The 17,213-nt window shown below is 34.5% G+C and overlaps 2 protein-coding genes across 2 annotated transcripts; both read right to left on the bottom strand.

Annotated features, from left to right (window-relative positions):
• Positions 1-227: 227 nt before the first annotated feature.
• LOC123315199 (retinol dehydrogenase 14-like) lies at positions 228-9,877 on the bottom strand. The gene is made up of 4 exons (XM_044900795.1): positions 9,629-9,877; positions 7,242-7,565; positions 5,104-5,411; positions 228-431 (listed from the first exon to the last, which is right to left on the bottom strand). The coding sequence occupies exons 1-4, from the start codon at positions 9,750-9,752 to the stop codon at positions 240-242; spliced, it is 948 nt and encodes a 315-aa protein (XP_044756730.1). The 5' UTR covers positions 9,753-9,877; the 3' UTR covers positions 228-239.
• A 5,996-nt stretch (positions 9,878-15,873) lies between these two features.
• On the bottom strand, positions 15,874-16,962 carry LOC123315980. The gene has a single exon (XM_044901891.1). It carries the CDS (start codon positions 16,960-16,962, stop codon positions 15,874-15,876), a length of 1,089 nt encoding a protein of 362 aa, XP_044757826.1.
• Positions 16,963-17,213: the final 251 nt, after the last annotated feature.

The following is a 17,213-nucleotide window of genomic DNA, read 5'->3' on the forward strand; positions in this document are numbered from 1 at the left end:
TTTTATGTCTCTGGTGTTGTCTGCGAGTATTATAAAATCTAGAAATTTCAACAGTAATAGTATTCAGAAAGTTTTTGTGTGATTTAGTTTTATTTGAAAGTCAATTTTAATTGATTTCAGTTGGTACTTATGGAATCATATGCCCCATTTAATATAACTGATAAAAGTTATACTGAGGCTTTTTATTGAACTTTTTATAAAAATAAGGATATGAATATTCAAATGAATATTTCCCATTATTATATTCTTTCATTCGGTTTCAGTTTCACGAGTATCTCACTTTTCTCCCAAATTTGTTTAGAAAATTCCGGATCTCTCATATTCCAAAGCTTTGTCCAAGGTTTGCATAGGACATAGATTTCGCCAGTTTTTCCCTTCATTTCTTCACTAGCTGCTAGATGGAATGCTGTCTGTGCACCTACCATAGGTTCCTGGAAAAGTGCGAGCATAATATGAATGAGAAAAAATCGTCATACAAACGCTCATAATCCATTCGAGTTGGGGTTTTCTTTGAGATTCATGTAAAGCTGAGTACCTATACTTCATTCACTTTTATTTTAGCAGTTGGTTGGCCATGGAAATTTGACACATTTCACTCTGTATAGTACGAAAATGTGGGGTTATGAAGCTTGTCAAAACATTTTTGGGTTTTAAATCAACGCTATGTTGCCCGTTCTACGTAAAAGTTTCTGTTATTACGTATTTTATCACAATGTCGAATCTCTTCGGAAAATATTTGACGAACATAATTGAAGTTTATACAAACTGATTGAAGGCATACCAAATCCAGTTATTTGCATGGAAAATACAAGAGATCAGTATAATATCATAATATGCACTAGCTTGAGGAGAGTTAATGTTCGTTATCTTTTTTGACTTATCATTATCATTTGTAGATTTCAAAAATATTAACACGAAGATGAAATGCATATGATGCACAGGTTGGGAATGGGTATCTCCCGAAGGAATAAACAGATAATTACAAGAGTGTTAAATTCTTCAACAAAAATCATCTTGCATCAATATAAGTAAAAGGAATTGAAGGAAGTTTCAAGTTAAGATAAACTTCACCTTTGAACAAAAATTTCACATGAATAAACAAGTAACAGGGCAACTTTCGCGTATTTGTGGCTATTCATCTTAATACATTGATGTAATAATAATAATTATAGGTATTTATTAGTACCTTAAGACATTTACATTGTATAAGACAAGTCAAATGAAAAATAGAAAAATCCATTTTAGGCAACTTATTCTCCGATGACATTTATCGAAAATCCTGTAGTAAACTTTTAGCATTAATTCACTCAAACATAAAATTCTCAAATGCCACCACTTTTTTGGGTCTCCCAATAGAAGGAAACTCTTTGTCATCCTTTTCATTCACAATCTTTCTGATTGTGGAAATATCCAGCTGAAATATATGTCGTTTAGATTCAGATGAAACATTATATGAATCCTCTTAAATTGAATATGTTCGCTACCGTCTGACGTATTGTAGATTTTAGAATATCAGGGTATAACTATTTGAATGACCGGACCTGAATTCTAAATAGCACTTCCTGAAACCCTGTTTTTTTTTTCAATCACTTTCGGCATTTTCGTAATAAATATTGATATTAGTTGTGGCAACGGCGTTATGACATTAACGACATTTCATGAGTGCCAACCTAACTTCGTTCTAGTTACAAAAACTTGAGAAAATTATTTCATGGCCAAACGACTGCTAAAATAAATTTGAATGAAGTATACAGACATTTAGCAGAATTTATATTAATGGGCCTGTTCCGATATTGCTGGTAGTACTGGCCCGCAATCGAATAACAATAGAACTCGAACGACTGGGCCAATACGCATCGTTTCTGAAATACTGACAGTACTGTTCAGGAATATCGGAACAGACGGAATGTAAGACAATCGCGCAACAAGTGTGGAGTGAATGCAATAGAACAAAAATACGCCAAGATATTGTGCCTGATCCAGATGTAGGCACCGCACTGACACTGCACCCTAGAAAGACTGTATTGTTTGTTGTTATGGCTGAAGTAATGATGTTTTCGAAGGGCCGACGTCGTTGCGGTGCCTACATTTGGATTAGGCATAACGTCTTCGGGCATTCACGTTCTATTGCATTCTCTCCACACCTCTTGATTCGCGACGGTCTTAACAAAACCACAGCCTTCTAAAGGATCTCATTAGACGGCTATGACAAAACTAAGTTATATTTTTTATTTTTAGTGAACTAGGCACGAAATGAAAGGAAGATATCTTGGGCTATTATGAGTGTTTCAATACAAAGGATGTCCGTATTTCAAATACTGTGAAATTCATATTGAGTACGCCACTTTATTCCACGTAAATAATTTTCGTTTCATCTATAATCATGGAATTTCACAATTGACGCCCACTGCCACATTATTCATGAAGAACCTGTATTATATTGCGGCTAGAGCAATTCTCTTATGACATCTTCGGTGTCGCGCGTGAAATCCACATCACTCTATCTATATGTTACGGCTAAAGATAGGTGTAACCACATCCCATCGGCTAAAAATGTAGACGCTACTAGAAATGAAGAAGAGTACTGGCAAGGCTTGAGGGGCGCAAATTTTCGGCAATTAAAAAAATGTGAAGAATTAGTAATATAATCAAACTATTGAGGCAGTGCATTGTATGAATTTTACATATTTTTAATAGCAGAAAAGCATTCTGTTAAGCAGTTGAGAAATAACATATATTTGTTTCTACTGTGTCTCAAAGTTATTTTATTAGCGAATCTAAAAATCTAAAGGCCTCATGAAAAAATTCGAGACGAACAAGCTCTTTTGAGTGTGAGGGAAAACTGTAGAGTTAATGTTGCTATTATTCATAATTTGCAAGGGAATTGAATGAGCAATAGGAGATAATGAAGACAAGAATGATGCCGCGAACTTCTTCATCAAAATACCATCAAATTCTGGGTGAATATAAGTAGCAATACCCAATCTTGTTTTTAGCTAACCGGACTATTTGGCTGATAAGCTTTACGCTGACTGCACTTGAGTCCACCAGGATTCATCAAGGGTGGCGACAGGCCGTATTTTGAAAGCCGTATGTTCAATGACTTGGGAAGAAATTTTCAACAAGATCATCTAGAAAAAGTTCATATTCATGGTTCTTTTTTGCAAAAGTATTGGTTGGAGAGAAATTAGAAACTATCGTTTCCATTTTGTAGCAAATTTTTTCATAAACCTAATTATTGAATGGTATGGAAAATATACTTTTGTTCACAGAAAATAATTCTTTATGTCAAATATCTTATATTTCATTTCTTGGTGATGTCATATTCTGGGTTTTCATCCAACAATTTACTACCCACGTTCCTATTGTCCTGTGGAAAACTGTATATCTAACTTCTGTATGTGAAATGATTTTAAAAAACTTGGGCTCGATTTGAAGAGCATTAATCTCCTAATCAGATGAAAATAACTCATTAAATGTTAAATTGAAAAACCATGGGCGCTATGTAACAAAACCTCAATAAAATAGCATTCGATGCTATTTTGCATATTTCAATTCTAAAACTTGAAATAAAAACGTGGCCGCGTGTTTTCGTCTTCTCCCATCCGACCATTCAAAAGACATCACCCCTCCGCGTGTCTATCGAATACATTTTTAGCCGTTTCGTTTTGGGTAATGTGCACATTAGCCGGCAAAAGATGAAATTCCTTGACGCAGATGAATATTTTATCGAACTTTAGCTGGTCCTCGAATATAAACCTAAGTTTAGCCGGCTAATCTTAAGTTTACGCTTACACCTATCTTTAGCCGTAACATATACAAACAAGGTGGACCTATCTTTTCAATTTCAACAGAAGATTCCTGAAGTCAAAAGAAACACTTTTTTTCTATACCATTTTTTGTAATTCAGCTCGGTGAAAAAGATACAGGCTGTTGAAAGTCCTTAAAAAATGTAATTTTCAGTTATACCATGACAAACCATTTTATCGAATAAAAAAATTATCGAAATATAGTTTTTCATTGATGTGATGAATCTTTTTCGAACACAAAATTCCACCCAAATTATCTAGTTTCTTCATTATGCCCATTACTCACCTATCATAAAAATACCAGAAACTCAAATAACTTAACTGTTAAAAGTAAGTTGAACACTAACTTAAAATATATGACCGTTTTAAAAAGGAGCCTATTCCTCATATTTTTTCGAGTGCCTAATTAGCCGTTTTATAGTAATTTGATAGTCAAAACCAAAAGATATCTGTGAAATTCGAAAAATTGGGTAGTTTGGTTGAAGGCAACTCTTTAAAAGATCTAAAGAATAAACCTTAAAATATAACACATTACAGAAGAATAGGGCCAAGGGTCATAGATGCAGCTTATTATTCTGAAGGAAATTTTGTTGTCAATATAATGTTCTATGTTCGTTAACCTGACAAAAAAGAAGAACCTTTGAACGTTCAAAGATAATGTGAAACTAAAGGTTAAATGGGTTATGTGTGAATCTGGTAAAATTTGTACAAAATGAAATAATCAACGATTATAAACGATTAGGTACATAATAAAAATTAATAAAGAACTAATATGGGTGGTTGCAAGCTGAAATCGTTATTATTATCGAAAATTTAATACAAATCAAAAGAGAAGAATATTCAATATATATCGCCATCGAAATTGCAGCAGCTCATTTATTGTATTATAAATACTATTTCGTTGACCAAATGGAATAATGAAATGCAAAAATGAGTTTATACTTGTTTCTCTAATATATAGTAGCTCATTTAAAAGAAGTTATATAATAGGGTTAATTCGATTCTTGGAAAAACTCTGTCAGGTTGCCAGGAGTTGCATAGCTCATTTTGAAGACTAAGTATTTCATTTTATCTACGCCGAATTGGAAAAATATTAAAGGAAACGAGTGTTTCTATTGACCTCAAGAATATCCTGTTTGAATATAGATATTTATAAGTCGAAGACTCATGGTACATAGCTACAATTCCCCGCAAAAAGTAGCACAATTTGTCTCTCTATGAATAAGATTTATAATTATTTTCAGACAAAACAGTACGAACTATTAATAGTAATTTATATATAAAATAAACTTACACTCCCAAAAATCCAGAGCAAAAGTGTCTTCAAAAAGCGCTGAATGGTATATTTAGTCTTGTATTCGAAGATTCTCGTCTTTATTACTCCTGGATCCGCTGCGTAAACTGTGATATTGGTATTTTTCAGTCTTTCTCCAAATTCTTGAGCTGCGAATATATTGCAATATTTGGAATTGCAATATGCTTTGAATACAAACTGAGAACTCATGTCTGTTCCTTCTAAATTGTCCACAGACAGATTATTGAAGAATGCGAAAATGGATCCGGCGAATATAATTCTGGCTTGTTCTGCAGCCTTCAGAGTATCTGCAGAAAAAATTGGCCTTTCAATATAAGGACGAAATGATTAAAACTCAATTACCCGCACTAGCGCAGAAAAGTGATTCTATTGAAACTGAATTGAGGGCGGAAAGTGAGTAAAAGTGCACGGTAGTGGAAGAAAACTATTCTCGCGCATTCTTCAGATGATATACAGGTTGTCCCAGAATAAGCGTTCAATAAGTGTCAAATTTTTCCGAAAAATATGTTTCGACAGAGCTACAGCTTTTCAAAGATACGACCCTCAAGATGGATTTCATTTATTTTCCCCTGAACTCCTGCAGTTAACGTCAACGTTAACATCAAACAACAACTGTGAACATACTATGATAATTTCGAGGTTTTCAATAATATCTTACCGTGAGTAGTTTGAATTCATCATCAGTAGCACAAGTCGCAGCAAATTTTAAGATTTTTGCTACGACAATAAATAATTAAATGAAATCGATCGAGAAAAATTCATCAAACAAAATTATTTGGACCTCTCCGAATATTTCCATCGTATAATACGACAGTGAAATATTGACTACTTATACTGGGACACGCTGTATATTGATCAGTAGATAATTATATTACGCAAAACCACATATTGTTATGATGCATAACTTTTCATTTCAATCAAACTGTGTTAATGTGAGAAATAATGCATCTGCAATTGAAATAAATATCTATAATGCGATTCAACATTTCACTCTTATGAACTGCCATTCAGCCCTGATATTGTGAATTTCATATGAATTTCGGTGAAGGAGTGTGAAGAATTATTCAGTTGTGATACGGTATCATGAGCTTCAAAAACACCCAGTACAACTTTTACAACAACAGTAACAGGAAGAATGCAACGAAAGACAAAAAGGTTGTAAAACTAGCAGACCAAGAGATCGAAAGAACTCGGGGTCACTCAGGTATTGCCACACGCTATGTCACTCTAGCACTCATGAGCTTAGCTATCATGAAATTTAGCTTGACCTGGCCACCCAATACGTCATCACCCTTTCAACCGGCTCTGAACTGTATTGCGGCTCTTTTTTATATCTTCTTGAGGCGGGAGCGGAATTTTTCTTGATGGTGAATGGTAGACGACAAAAATTTCAATATCCCTGAGCTCTTTTTGGTTTCTCCGATTTGGCCCCTGGTTCGAGAGTGTTACCTTGGTATGGTCCGATGATTCGACTTTCGATCGCGGCTAGGGATAAACAGCAGTATGGAAAATTATAGCATTTTTCCCCCTAAATCAGCTCATGTTTCCTGCCTGCCTTTCCCATTCAGTGTTTGTGAATTTAGTACATACCAATGAGGAACAAAAATGAAATCCAAATTATTGTCAGATCTGAATATAATGATGAAAGCAGGAATTCTCAATTACGGTGCATAAATAAAATTCAATTTTCGAGTGATCAGAAAACTCCATCAGGTGACAACAATAAAAAAAGTCCCATCATAAAAATTTAATATTGATCATCAAATGAAGTTGTCACAACCGCGAGAGTGCAATTAGCATTAACGTAATAAAACAACAGATCGAATTCACCTGTCTAACAATACATAAGCGTCACATTGAAGGGAGACACAAGAGCAAAGTAATGGATGACCAAAGAGGAAAAATTGGCAGAGGAAATATACAGATAATACGTAATCTCGAAAATTTATCTTCTTCACATCTATTGCGTATCTATTCTAATAATTTCGGTTAACTTATAGTAGGTAACCCTCAAAGATGATTACGAGATAAGGTAATCACAGATTGTTGAATAATACAAAATCTTCTCCAATGATTCTATTCCAAACATTGTCAACTTTGATCTTCACAAAACTTACCTAATAAAAGATGAGTCAATAGAAAAGCACCAAAATAATTTATTTGCATCGTTGAGCCTAATCCATCTTCTGTTATGAATCTTTTTATGGCATTAACTCCAGCGTTGTTTATTAGAATATCTATTTTGGTTTCAGACATTTTTATATCTTCGGCAAAGCTTCTTATCGAAGCGAAAGAAGATAAATCTAGATGTCTTGAGTATATTTCATTATTTTTCGTTAATTTTTTTGCTTTCTCTACTGATGTTTCCGCAGAAGCTTTATCTGCAATGATGACTTTGCATCCTCTTGATGCTAGAAGAAGTACGATTGCGAAACCAATTCCTGAAACAGAATCAAATTATCAATTGTAATGCACACTTTTTTACATATCTTCGTCGAACTACTTGTTGACTTCTGGCAAGTTGTTTCACGAGACAGAGGGCTTTATCAGTGCCATCCAAAATCAAGTGATTTCAACAAAGAATTATATGAAATATATCGAAAAGGATACCTCAGTGGCGAAAGATAGCTGTCGTTATGGCTGTGCGACACATGGAATCATCTAGCACATTACCGGAGGATGCCAGAAGTTAGCAGACACAGAGTACAAGAATAGACATGATGCTGTTGCCAAGATTTCACATCAAGAATTGTCAATAGCATACCATTTTTTGAGCTCAAAAAAGGTTTCTCATTACAGTTACCATCCAGATTCTGTATTGGAAAATGATCATCACAAACTCTACTGGGATGGCATTCTCACAGACCGAAAAGAAACACACAATAGACCTGAGCTCATATTACTGAAAAAGAAGAGAATAGAGCACTATTCATCGACGTAGCGATTTCAAATAACATAACTCATCGAAAAGATTTCGAAATACAGACAGATCTGGAAGAACAAATCAAAAGAAAATGAAAGTTGAAAGATATCAAGACCATCCCTATTGTCATTTTATCTACAGGCTTGATACCAAAAAAACTAACAGATAATTTGAGCAAACTTCAGTTTGACGGATATATCTACAAAGTCATGAAGAAAGCGGTACTGCTAGGGACGGCGAGAAGACAAGAATGCTCCTCTGAAGTGGAGTATGAAAACCGCATGGCTGAAGTCATATAATAATAATATAATTCATAAGATATAATAATTCTACTTCTCGTAATTATGTCAGCATTTATTATCATCATTTTTCCGTGCGTTAAATAATACCGAAAATTTTGAAGCATTTAGATTAAAAACAATCGATCTGAATCCACTAGTTTTATCCGGTAGATGTAAAGGAAGAAAAAGTCTAACTGAATTCACTGTAACAGGAGAGTCAGGGGGAGTTGAACCCCTTTTCACTCTGAAACCACTTAAGTTGTATCTGTAAATGGTAGCAACTCATTTTTTTGCGTGAAGATATCATACCCAAATGGGTAACGATATATAATAGTAGAGTGATGGTGAGATCAACATTTTGAGTACAGCAATTGAGCAATCCTTTTTTAGAAATGGAAAATTGGCCCTTGGAAGAGTTTAACAGGGGGCGAGAGAGACTTGACCATAAGTTTGTTTATCAGGAAAAACATTGAAAAAAAACAATTTTCAATGACCAACGATATTCTATGTCAAGGTTTTCATCATCAGATGTACCAGCGTATGAAATACATATTTTATATTTCACAGTCACTCTCACTTATTTTCGAGATGTTTTTTATTTGTTTGAACCTATGTTTATTTTTATATTCATTTCTATTAATCAATTTTCTTTTTTTTGAGGCAAACTATTATCTGAGTTAAGTGCAGGAAACTTGGACCACTGATTATGTTTTCCGACCAGAGCATGGGTCAAGTCTCCCGCACTCCTTTTCAGCTTATTCAACAGATGTTTTCTTGAAACTTTTACAACTATTATTAAAATGGCTCATCGTTTGTAAGACAATATTCATCAATGAAAGCAATGAAACTAAATAACACCACGCACCTATTAAACTTTTCAGACAGTGTAACAAACAATAATTATTAAATTTCTTACTTCCTAACAACAAAATCTCGTTCAACCCTCTCATTCCCGAACGGTTCTGATGGTGGCCAAAATGGAGCCGCCACTAATTGTGCCTTGTTACCAGTATGTCGCAAGGTATTTGAGATACCGGTAGCGCGAAATTTGAATTGAAATATTTGAGGTGGTTCAAGTCTCCTGCCCAAGAAAGTCTCCCGGAGTCCCCCTACTCGTCCACAAAAATGAGCACGTAAAAATATCTTGATACGATTCTTTAATGGAAAACCGTTGCACAAATTGTGATAATCATGTTCCTTACCGAAAACGCCTCATGCAAAATCTGTCAAAGTTATTCAATAAAATTTATTTTTAGTCCACATATCATTATTGATAGACTAAACAATGTGCAAGCCTTACCTTCATTTCCTCCGGTAACTATAGCGGTCTTACCAATAAGGCAACTCACATTATCAGATCTCTTTCCTGTAAACCATCTGAATAGTACTAAAATGAACAAAATTATCAAGAAAATGGAAAACATTTTTTTGGGACACTCTTTGAAGAAAATTCTTCATGCGACTGATCTAACGTTTTGGGAATACTTAACTCAAATGTTGACAGAATGAAACAACGAGGTGTAATCCGTTGACCTTAGATAGGTAACCTCTCTAAAAGCCTAATATATGATTGTTTTGATAACGAACAACACTCCCTAATTTTGTTTTTATACCGATTTAGTTGTTCTCATTCGTTTTCCATTCTGATTTCAGTTGATTCTGAGAGTTGCGTGGTTCGGAAATGAATAAGTGAAAATGTTTCATCTGAGATCATTGGTATTTGTATTAGGACCGGAAGTTTTTGCCATACGACTCTCGTCTCATGTTTCCTGTTTTTTACTGGAGAAGCTCTAATTCTTCCTAGCTTTCATGTACACATTGCATGAGGTATTTCGTTATGTCAGTTTTTCGGGCCGGTATTTTCAATATCTTGTCTATTTGTTTGTTGTGGGGTGCTTTAAATTTTTTGTTATTCTACTTTTCTTCAATTGTTTTAATTTTTATTTCCTCTCTGATTTGATTATTACTTGTGTAATATCTATACCTTCTCAAGTTTAAATTGGCGCTAATCAGAATCAAAATGACAACAATCAAAATCAAATTGGTAACATCAATTTCAAACTGGCATTAATCAGAAGCAAATTGGCAAAATCAATTTCAATCGGGCGTTAGTCAATTGCAAATTGACAATAAACAAAATCAAATTGGCAATTCTGAATTTGAATTCAGTGGAATAATATGTATTTAATGAAAAATTTTTTATTGAATGATATACACACTAAATAACGTAATAACTTATTGAAACCATTCGAGAATAAAGAATTTTCTAGAAAAATGTCATCTTCCATATCCAATGCAAATGAGATGAGTCTTTGGATATGAGGAATGAATTTTGTTGCCTTCTTATGAACGATATTCTCTAATCTCCTCAAATTCTGGATTCAACCATTCGGTAGACGGAGGATAACTATAATCATGCATTTTTCAATGATTTATCATAAAAAGTGACGATTTCATACCCTCATTGTGTTTCAGAATCAACGTTTCTTACTGTTCACTGTTGTTTGGATATTATTTATTTTATTTCTCAAACTAGGCAAAGATTTGATAGACTTCGAATACAAATAGTAATACTTTCGAAGTGTTGTAACCAGAAAAAAAGAGCTGAAAAGGTATTTATTTTCAATTTGAAATTGATAAATGATAAATTGAACTTTATTTTTGCCAATTTGCTTCTGATTAATGCCAGTTTGAACATTATGTTGACATTTTTATTTTGACCAATGTCATTTTGATTCTTATTAGCGTCAATTTGAACTTGAAAAGGTATAGGGTACTCTAACAATTTGTCAAAATCCGCTGATTGTTCGTTACCGTGGGGCACACAAAGCTTTTTATTATCACTATAAAGAGGCATTTCTGAAAAAGCTATAGTCAAAACACAATACTCGACCAAAACAGCACGCGAATCAATGGAGGGAAAAGCTTGTGTGCCCCACGACAGCGAACGCATAGCTAATTTTGACAAATCGTTAGCCTAGTTGCACACTCACCGATTTTGAACGGCCGATTTTATATCGGTCGTCCAAATTCCAATAGTGAACCACGTGTGGGAACGGGACCTTGCACATACGCCGACCACTGATCGGTGACGGTAAAATGCCGGTGAGAAACCGTCCAATACCTGCAATATCGGGATGTAGTGGCGTACGTGATTAAGTACACGTTTGTACAAGCACCGATTGTTTACCATTGAACTCAAGAAGGAGTTCTTTCTTGAGTTCAATGTTTTTTACCGACCATTTCAGTCGACTTTAGATGGCTGATCGTTTGGACGGTAAAAATCCGGGTAGTGTGTTAGCAACTGCTACCGATAAAATATCGGCCGATTTTATTCCGGGCCGTCCAAAATCGGTGTGTGTGCAACTAGGCTTAGAGTTCCTTATAGTGCTCTTTGTAGTACTCCATTCAGGTTCAGGAAGTTTCCTCCTAAATTTGTCTTCATTATATCATAATCTGACATGTGAATATGGAGGAGTAGTGGTCCTAGTACCAATCCTTGTGGAACTCCTGCTTCAATATTCCTTGTTAAAGTGCCATCTATGTTAACTTGAAACTTGTTCTGTTCTCTAGGTACGAATTTTATCATATTTGGTGGGAATTTTAGCATCTTCAATTTGAATATTAGTCCTTGATGCAATTTTTATCTATATCTAGGAATATGTCTCCTATTCTCGTGGATAAGTTCAGATTTTTTGATTCTACTCTTGAATGTTCTATCCTAGAATAATCATAGCGAAATCCAAATTGGTGCTCCGGTAGAATGTGATTTGCTTCTATGAGTACGAATAAAGTTCCTGACGGATCTTTCTTATTTTTCCCTTTTTTCCATATTAATATCGTGTCTGCCGTTTGTTCAATTTTATGGAAAATAGCCTTTACTTGAGATTGCCTTTGCAGTTTCTAATATTATTTGAGAAAATAAAGCTGTTGTCCAGTTATATTAAATTATAATCATGAACGAAAACCAAACAGATTTCATATATATCTTCCAGTGGCATATTCTGCAGCGCTTTATTTAGGATTTGACTTTTTTCAGGTGCTTCGAGCTGTTTCAAAATCTCGTCTATTTCTTCTCCCGTGATTTCCTCCATACTTTCTTGTGTTTCACTCTCTTCTGTAGCTGGATGACTTCCAATTTGTTCGACATATTTGTTGAATACCACGTAGCTGCTCTTCTAGTTGAGTTTAAACTGTTCCTCCATGGAGTCTTATTACATTTAAGCTTTTTCTTCGTTCGATTCGGCTCGGACGTTCATCTCGTCAGTATAGGTATTTTTGTTCTTCTTGTCTTTCCCTTCAGTGACGAACCCATCATTCTGAAAGTCTTTGGTATACTCGAGGGTATACTATAACTCCTGCAGTCATTCATCATCACATATTTTGAATCAACGCCATATTCTCTCCAAATAACCTCCCTAGCTCATATCGCAATAGCTTTGATTCACCTGTACCTACAGGGATATTCATTTAAGATGGCATTATTTTAATAATTGTGCTGTATATATGCTGTATAGTTTCTATAATTTACCGGTTCAAAATGTCGGAATAACTAAACAGTCAGTATTATGCAGTGAGTAAAATCTAAAGAAAGAATCTATACCTTCTGTATTTACTATTTTGTGTCAAAATGCTGGAAGAAGTTAGATTTTTTCAAGTTGCAAAAATGCCATTTATAATTAATTGAAAAGTTTTGTATGAACTCCCTACAAGTAGTAGGGGGTAGTTGAGTTCATATAAATGGCAACCCTAAGTTTTTTTGCATGAAATGATAAGGCTTTTGTTGCTGACGAGATTGCTGACTATGATTTGGACGAAGAAGGTGTGCTTTCAGAAAACACTTCAAAAATATCAATTAGTCGTAAACTATTTTTCATTGACGTCAGATGAATAAAAGCATAAAAATTCGAATTGAAGAAGTTCAACCATTTTTATATATTTTCATAGAATTCAATCCCAGGTACTTTTCTTTCCTTGAATAAGTCTAAAGTCTAAAATTAAATTTGAAAGCATCTTGTAAATATGTATCGCTGCTCACAAAATTCAATGGATTTTTTCGAAACTTTGAAATTATAAAATTGCAATGTTTCAGGTTGAATGAACAATTAAAGAAAATAAAATTTCCGCCAAATATACTTTTTCGACAAACCAGAATTATAAATCAAATCAACTGCATCGATTGCGTGGCATTATCGAAAGAAAAAAATATCTGAAGAACTACATAATCATGAAACTTGAAGAAATTAGGAGAAATACCATTCGTCATTCGTCTTTATCTCCGTTCCAATGCCAAATTACACGAAATTTGATCGCGACCCCAAGAGCCAGCAACAAGAAACTGAACATCATTATTTTCCATTAGAGAGAAAATTCACTCCCAATTGAAAAATGAAAGTTCGGATTTGATTGAATCGTGTCTGCCGAAAACCCTCGTCAACAAATTAATTCGTGAAAAACGAATGAAAAACCAATTTAGCATTATCTAATGAATACAAAGGAATGAGCGGATGCGGGGGTTCGTAAATTGGAAATTGGGACTCGAGATAAAACCTACTGACGTATTGTGTCTTAAATAACTGAAAAACTTTTAATATCTTTTTCACTGCTACCGAAAATAATTGGAGTTTATTGAGACTTCAGAATCAAGCAGGATTTTTGGGATGTTCTTAAATTTGAGCTGATATCTCTAACGTACTTGTTCCGTTGAAAGTATTTCTATCCAGTTTTTTCCATACAGCATACTTCATGGTCAAAATTTTTCGAATGGATAAAATTCTGTGGAAAATCAAATTGCATCCAGAAAGGATATTCCGTTGCCAATTTTTAATCGATTGGTTTTCGAAGAATGAGGTATGTGAACCAATGGACTCTGGACTATACAGTTTTCATGAATTTCAGAACAAAAAATTGATGTCAAAAAATTATTGCACAAAGTAATAGCACTAGAAAGAATATATTACATCATGCCAACTGCTGGGTTTATAACTGTTCTCTAATAAAAATTAGAACAGTTTTTTGCACTTTCATGCATTCCAAACAGTTCCGTATTTTTTTCACATAGGTTTATAGAAAAATTGTGCGTTGTGACAATAAGAAGAATACTATATCCATATATTTCTGAAGAAAATGACTAAAATATGATTACCTAATTGATTTATTTCTACAAAAAATCCAGAACAAATCTATAGAAATTTTAAACAGAGTTTTATTCAGCCAAATTAACCAATTTTTCAAATTTCACGGATACTTTCTGATTTTTGAACATCAAATCACTAGAAAATGGCGCATTATACGAGAAAATATGAGAAATACTCTTATTTTACAAAATGTTCAAATATTCATTAGATATAGTGACCAACTTAATTTCAAGAGTTGATTTCTTCGAATTTTTGGTATTTTTATGGTACTTAATGGTCATAATGAGGAAACTCGTAGACGTGGGTGATTCTTGTGTCCGAAAAATATCAAACAAATAAATGAAAAACTATATTCCGAAATTCATTTCATTCGTTTTGAGATATAACGAATGAATATCATTTTTTTATGGTTTTTCAACAGCCTGTATCTTTCAAACGGAGCCTATTCGGAAAAAATGATGAAGGAAAAAAGTGTTTCTTTTGAGCTGAAGAATCTACTGTTGAAATTTTTATACGAGTCAAAGATTCACCCTATAAAAATAATATATATATTATTTTTATATGCTGCGGATATAATAAAATCTTAGCCTATTATGTTCCATAAAACTTCTATAAAATCACATAAAATTATTTATTGACCTACAGTTCGACATCCATATACCACTTCCTTTTCAATAATTCACCATTTCACTGATAAACTAATTAAATGTTTAATGTGTGCTCTTTACTTTAAGAAATCCACTTTTCAACTGGACAAATATCTGTATAACTGAAAGAACTGAATGATGATAAATGAATATCTACTAATCAAAACGACGGTGTCAAAGCATTTCTCACAATCCTCAATATTTATTTACGTCTTGCAGCGCCCTCGACGGTAATTGAAACACTAATGGTGTCATATCTCTCCATGATCTCAAAATGATACATGGCAAATATAGTACAAACTCACAAATAGGTTACGTGGATACCATGGAGCGGAAACATGAAATTTACAATATGTAGCACAGGCACTTCCAAAATATCGTATCAGATACGTGACACTTACAGAGAAATAATACATAACAAAGTTCTCCATATGATCTCCCAAGAAAACATAAAAGATATAATACTGGTCACCTGAGAGAGTTCGCAGACGCCAGTGGGCCGAGGATCATCGCAAATGGACAGTTGAAGATTTGAGTCCGTGTTTATTTACGGATTAATCTGGATGTCGTTTGGTAATCTTTGATGGACTCCCTTTTGGAGGAAAAGAGGGCAAAGATATTCAGAACAGTTTATGGTTCCCTCAACTGCTTTCTGAGGAGGAAGACAAAAAGATTAGTTAGAGACTTTTCCTTTTCTCTTCATTCAATTTTTTTGTTCTGTTTTTCAAACCTAGAATTTCACATATTTCGAATTAGGAAGTTCATCCCATGAAACTCTCTTTTTTTTCTGAAAATAAAACAAGAATAATATATATATATATCACGGATTCTTTACAGCTGTCGCCGTTTCTCCGTCCCAACTTCCATCTTTTCCTGTCGTGACATGTATCCTCCTCCAGATCTCTGGCTGACATCGCCTCTTCCACATCGTCCCTCCAACTTCTCCGTGGTCTTCCCCTCTTCCTTCGTTCTGGTGGTACCCATTCTAAAACCTTTCGGGGCCATCTGTCGTCTAGCATTCTCTTTACATGTCCAAACCAAACCAATTGCTTTCTTTCAATCTCTTCCGCTATTGACCGACCCATATCCATTTCTGCTCTTATAATTTCATTCCTAACTCTTTCTAATCTTGATCGTCTACAGCTTCTTCTAAGGAAATCCATTTCGGTTGCCATAATCTTTCTCCTATTTATCTGCGATACATCCCACACTTCCGCCCCATACAGTGCTACACTTTGCACCATACTTCTGTATATATGTTTCTTGGTACTCTTAGTTATATTTTTGTCCCACAGCAGAGAATTAAGTGTGCGTGTAACGGTTCTTCCTTTATTGATTCTCTCCTGTATCTCGTCCTTACTGTTCCCTTGTTTATTCAGAATAGCCCCCAGATACTTGCATTTTTCCACTCCCTTAATCATTTCATTGTCCAAGTTCAGATTTTTGATTTCTTCGTCGCCCACTATGAGGTATTCGCATTTGGACATCTTCAGGGTCAATCCCGCCAATTCATATTCTTCCCTCAGTTTTCGGACCATATACGCAAGGTCGTCTTCATCTTCGGCTACTACGATCTGATCATCAGCAAAGTATAACGTGAACAGGTTATCATCTCCCACTTTCATTCCCATATTCCTGCATTTTTTTGTCCATCTCACTAGGGATCTGTCCAAATAAATCTTGAAGAGAGTTGGGGACAGACAACAGCCCAGTCTCAGGCCTTTTGAGGTTTCAAAGGAATGAGTCAGCTTATTCCCTAATTTAATTCTAGCATGGTTCTGTTTATAGTAGTTTTTAACAGCCATAATAAGATTTGCACCTATCCCTAGATCCTCCATTGCCTGCCACATTCGTGAGACCGGTACGCTATCGTACGCCTTTTCAAGATCGATCAGTGCTATATGTGTTTCTCTATTGCGTTGTACCCTCTTCTCTGCAGCGATTTTTATTGTGAAGATATTGTCTACTGTTGACCGTCCCGCTCGGAATCCAGCAAACAAGAATAATAAAGATAATAAATAAGATAATAAACATAGTCTGCTTCTGATCAAAATAAAATTCTTGAAGTGAGTTTTCCTGAAATAAATTGACGGAAGGTCAC

This window comes from Coccinella septempunctata, chromosome 6 (assembly GCF_907165205.1).
Source record: "Coccinella septempunctata chromosome 6, icCocSept1.1, whole genome shotgun sequence".
In the NCBI taxonomy this organism is placed as follows: domain Eukaryota; kingdom Metazoa; phylum Arthropoda; class Insecta; order Coleoptera; family Coccinellidae; genus Coccinella; species Coccinella septempunctata.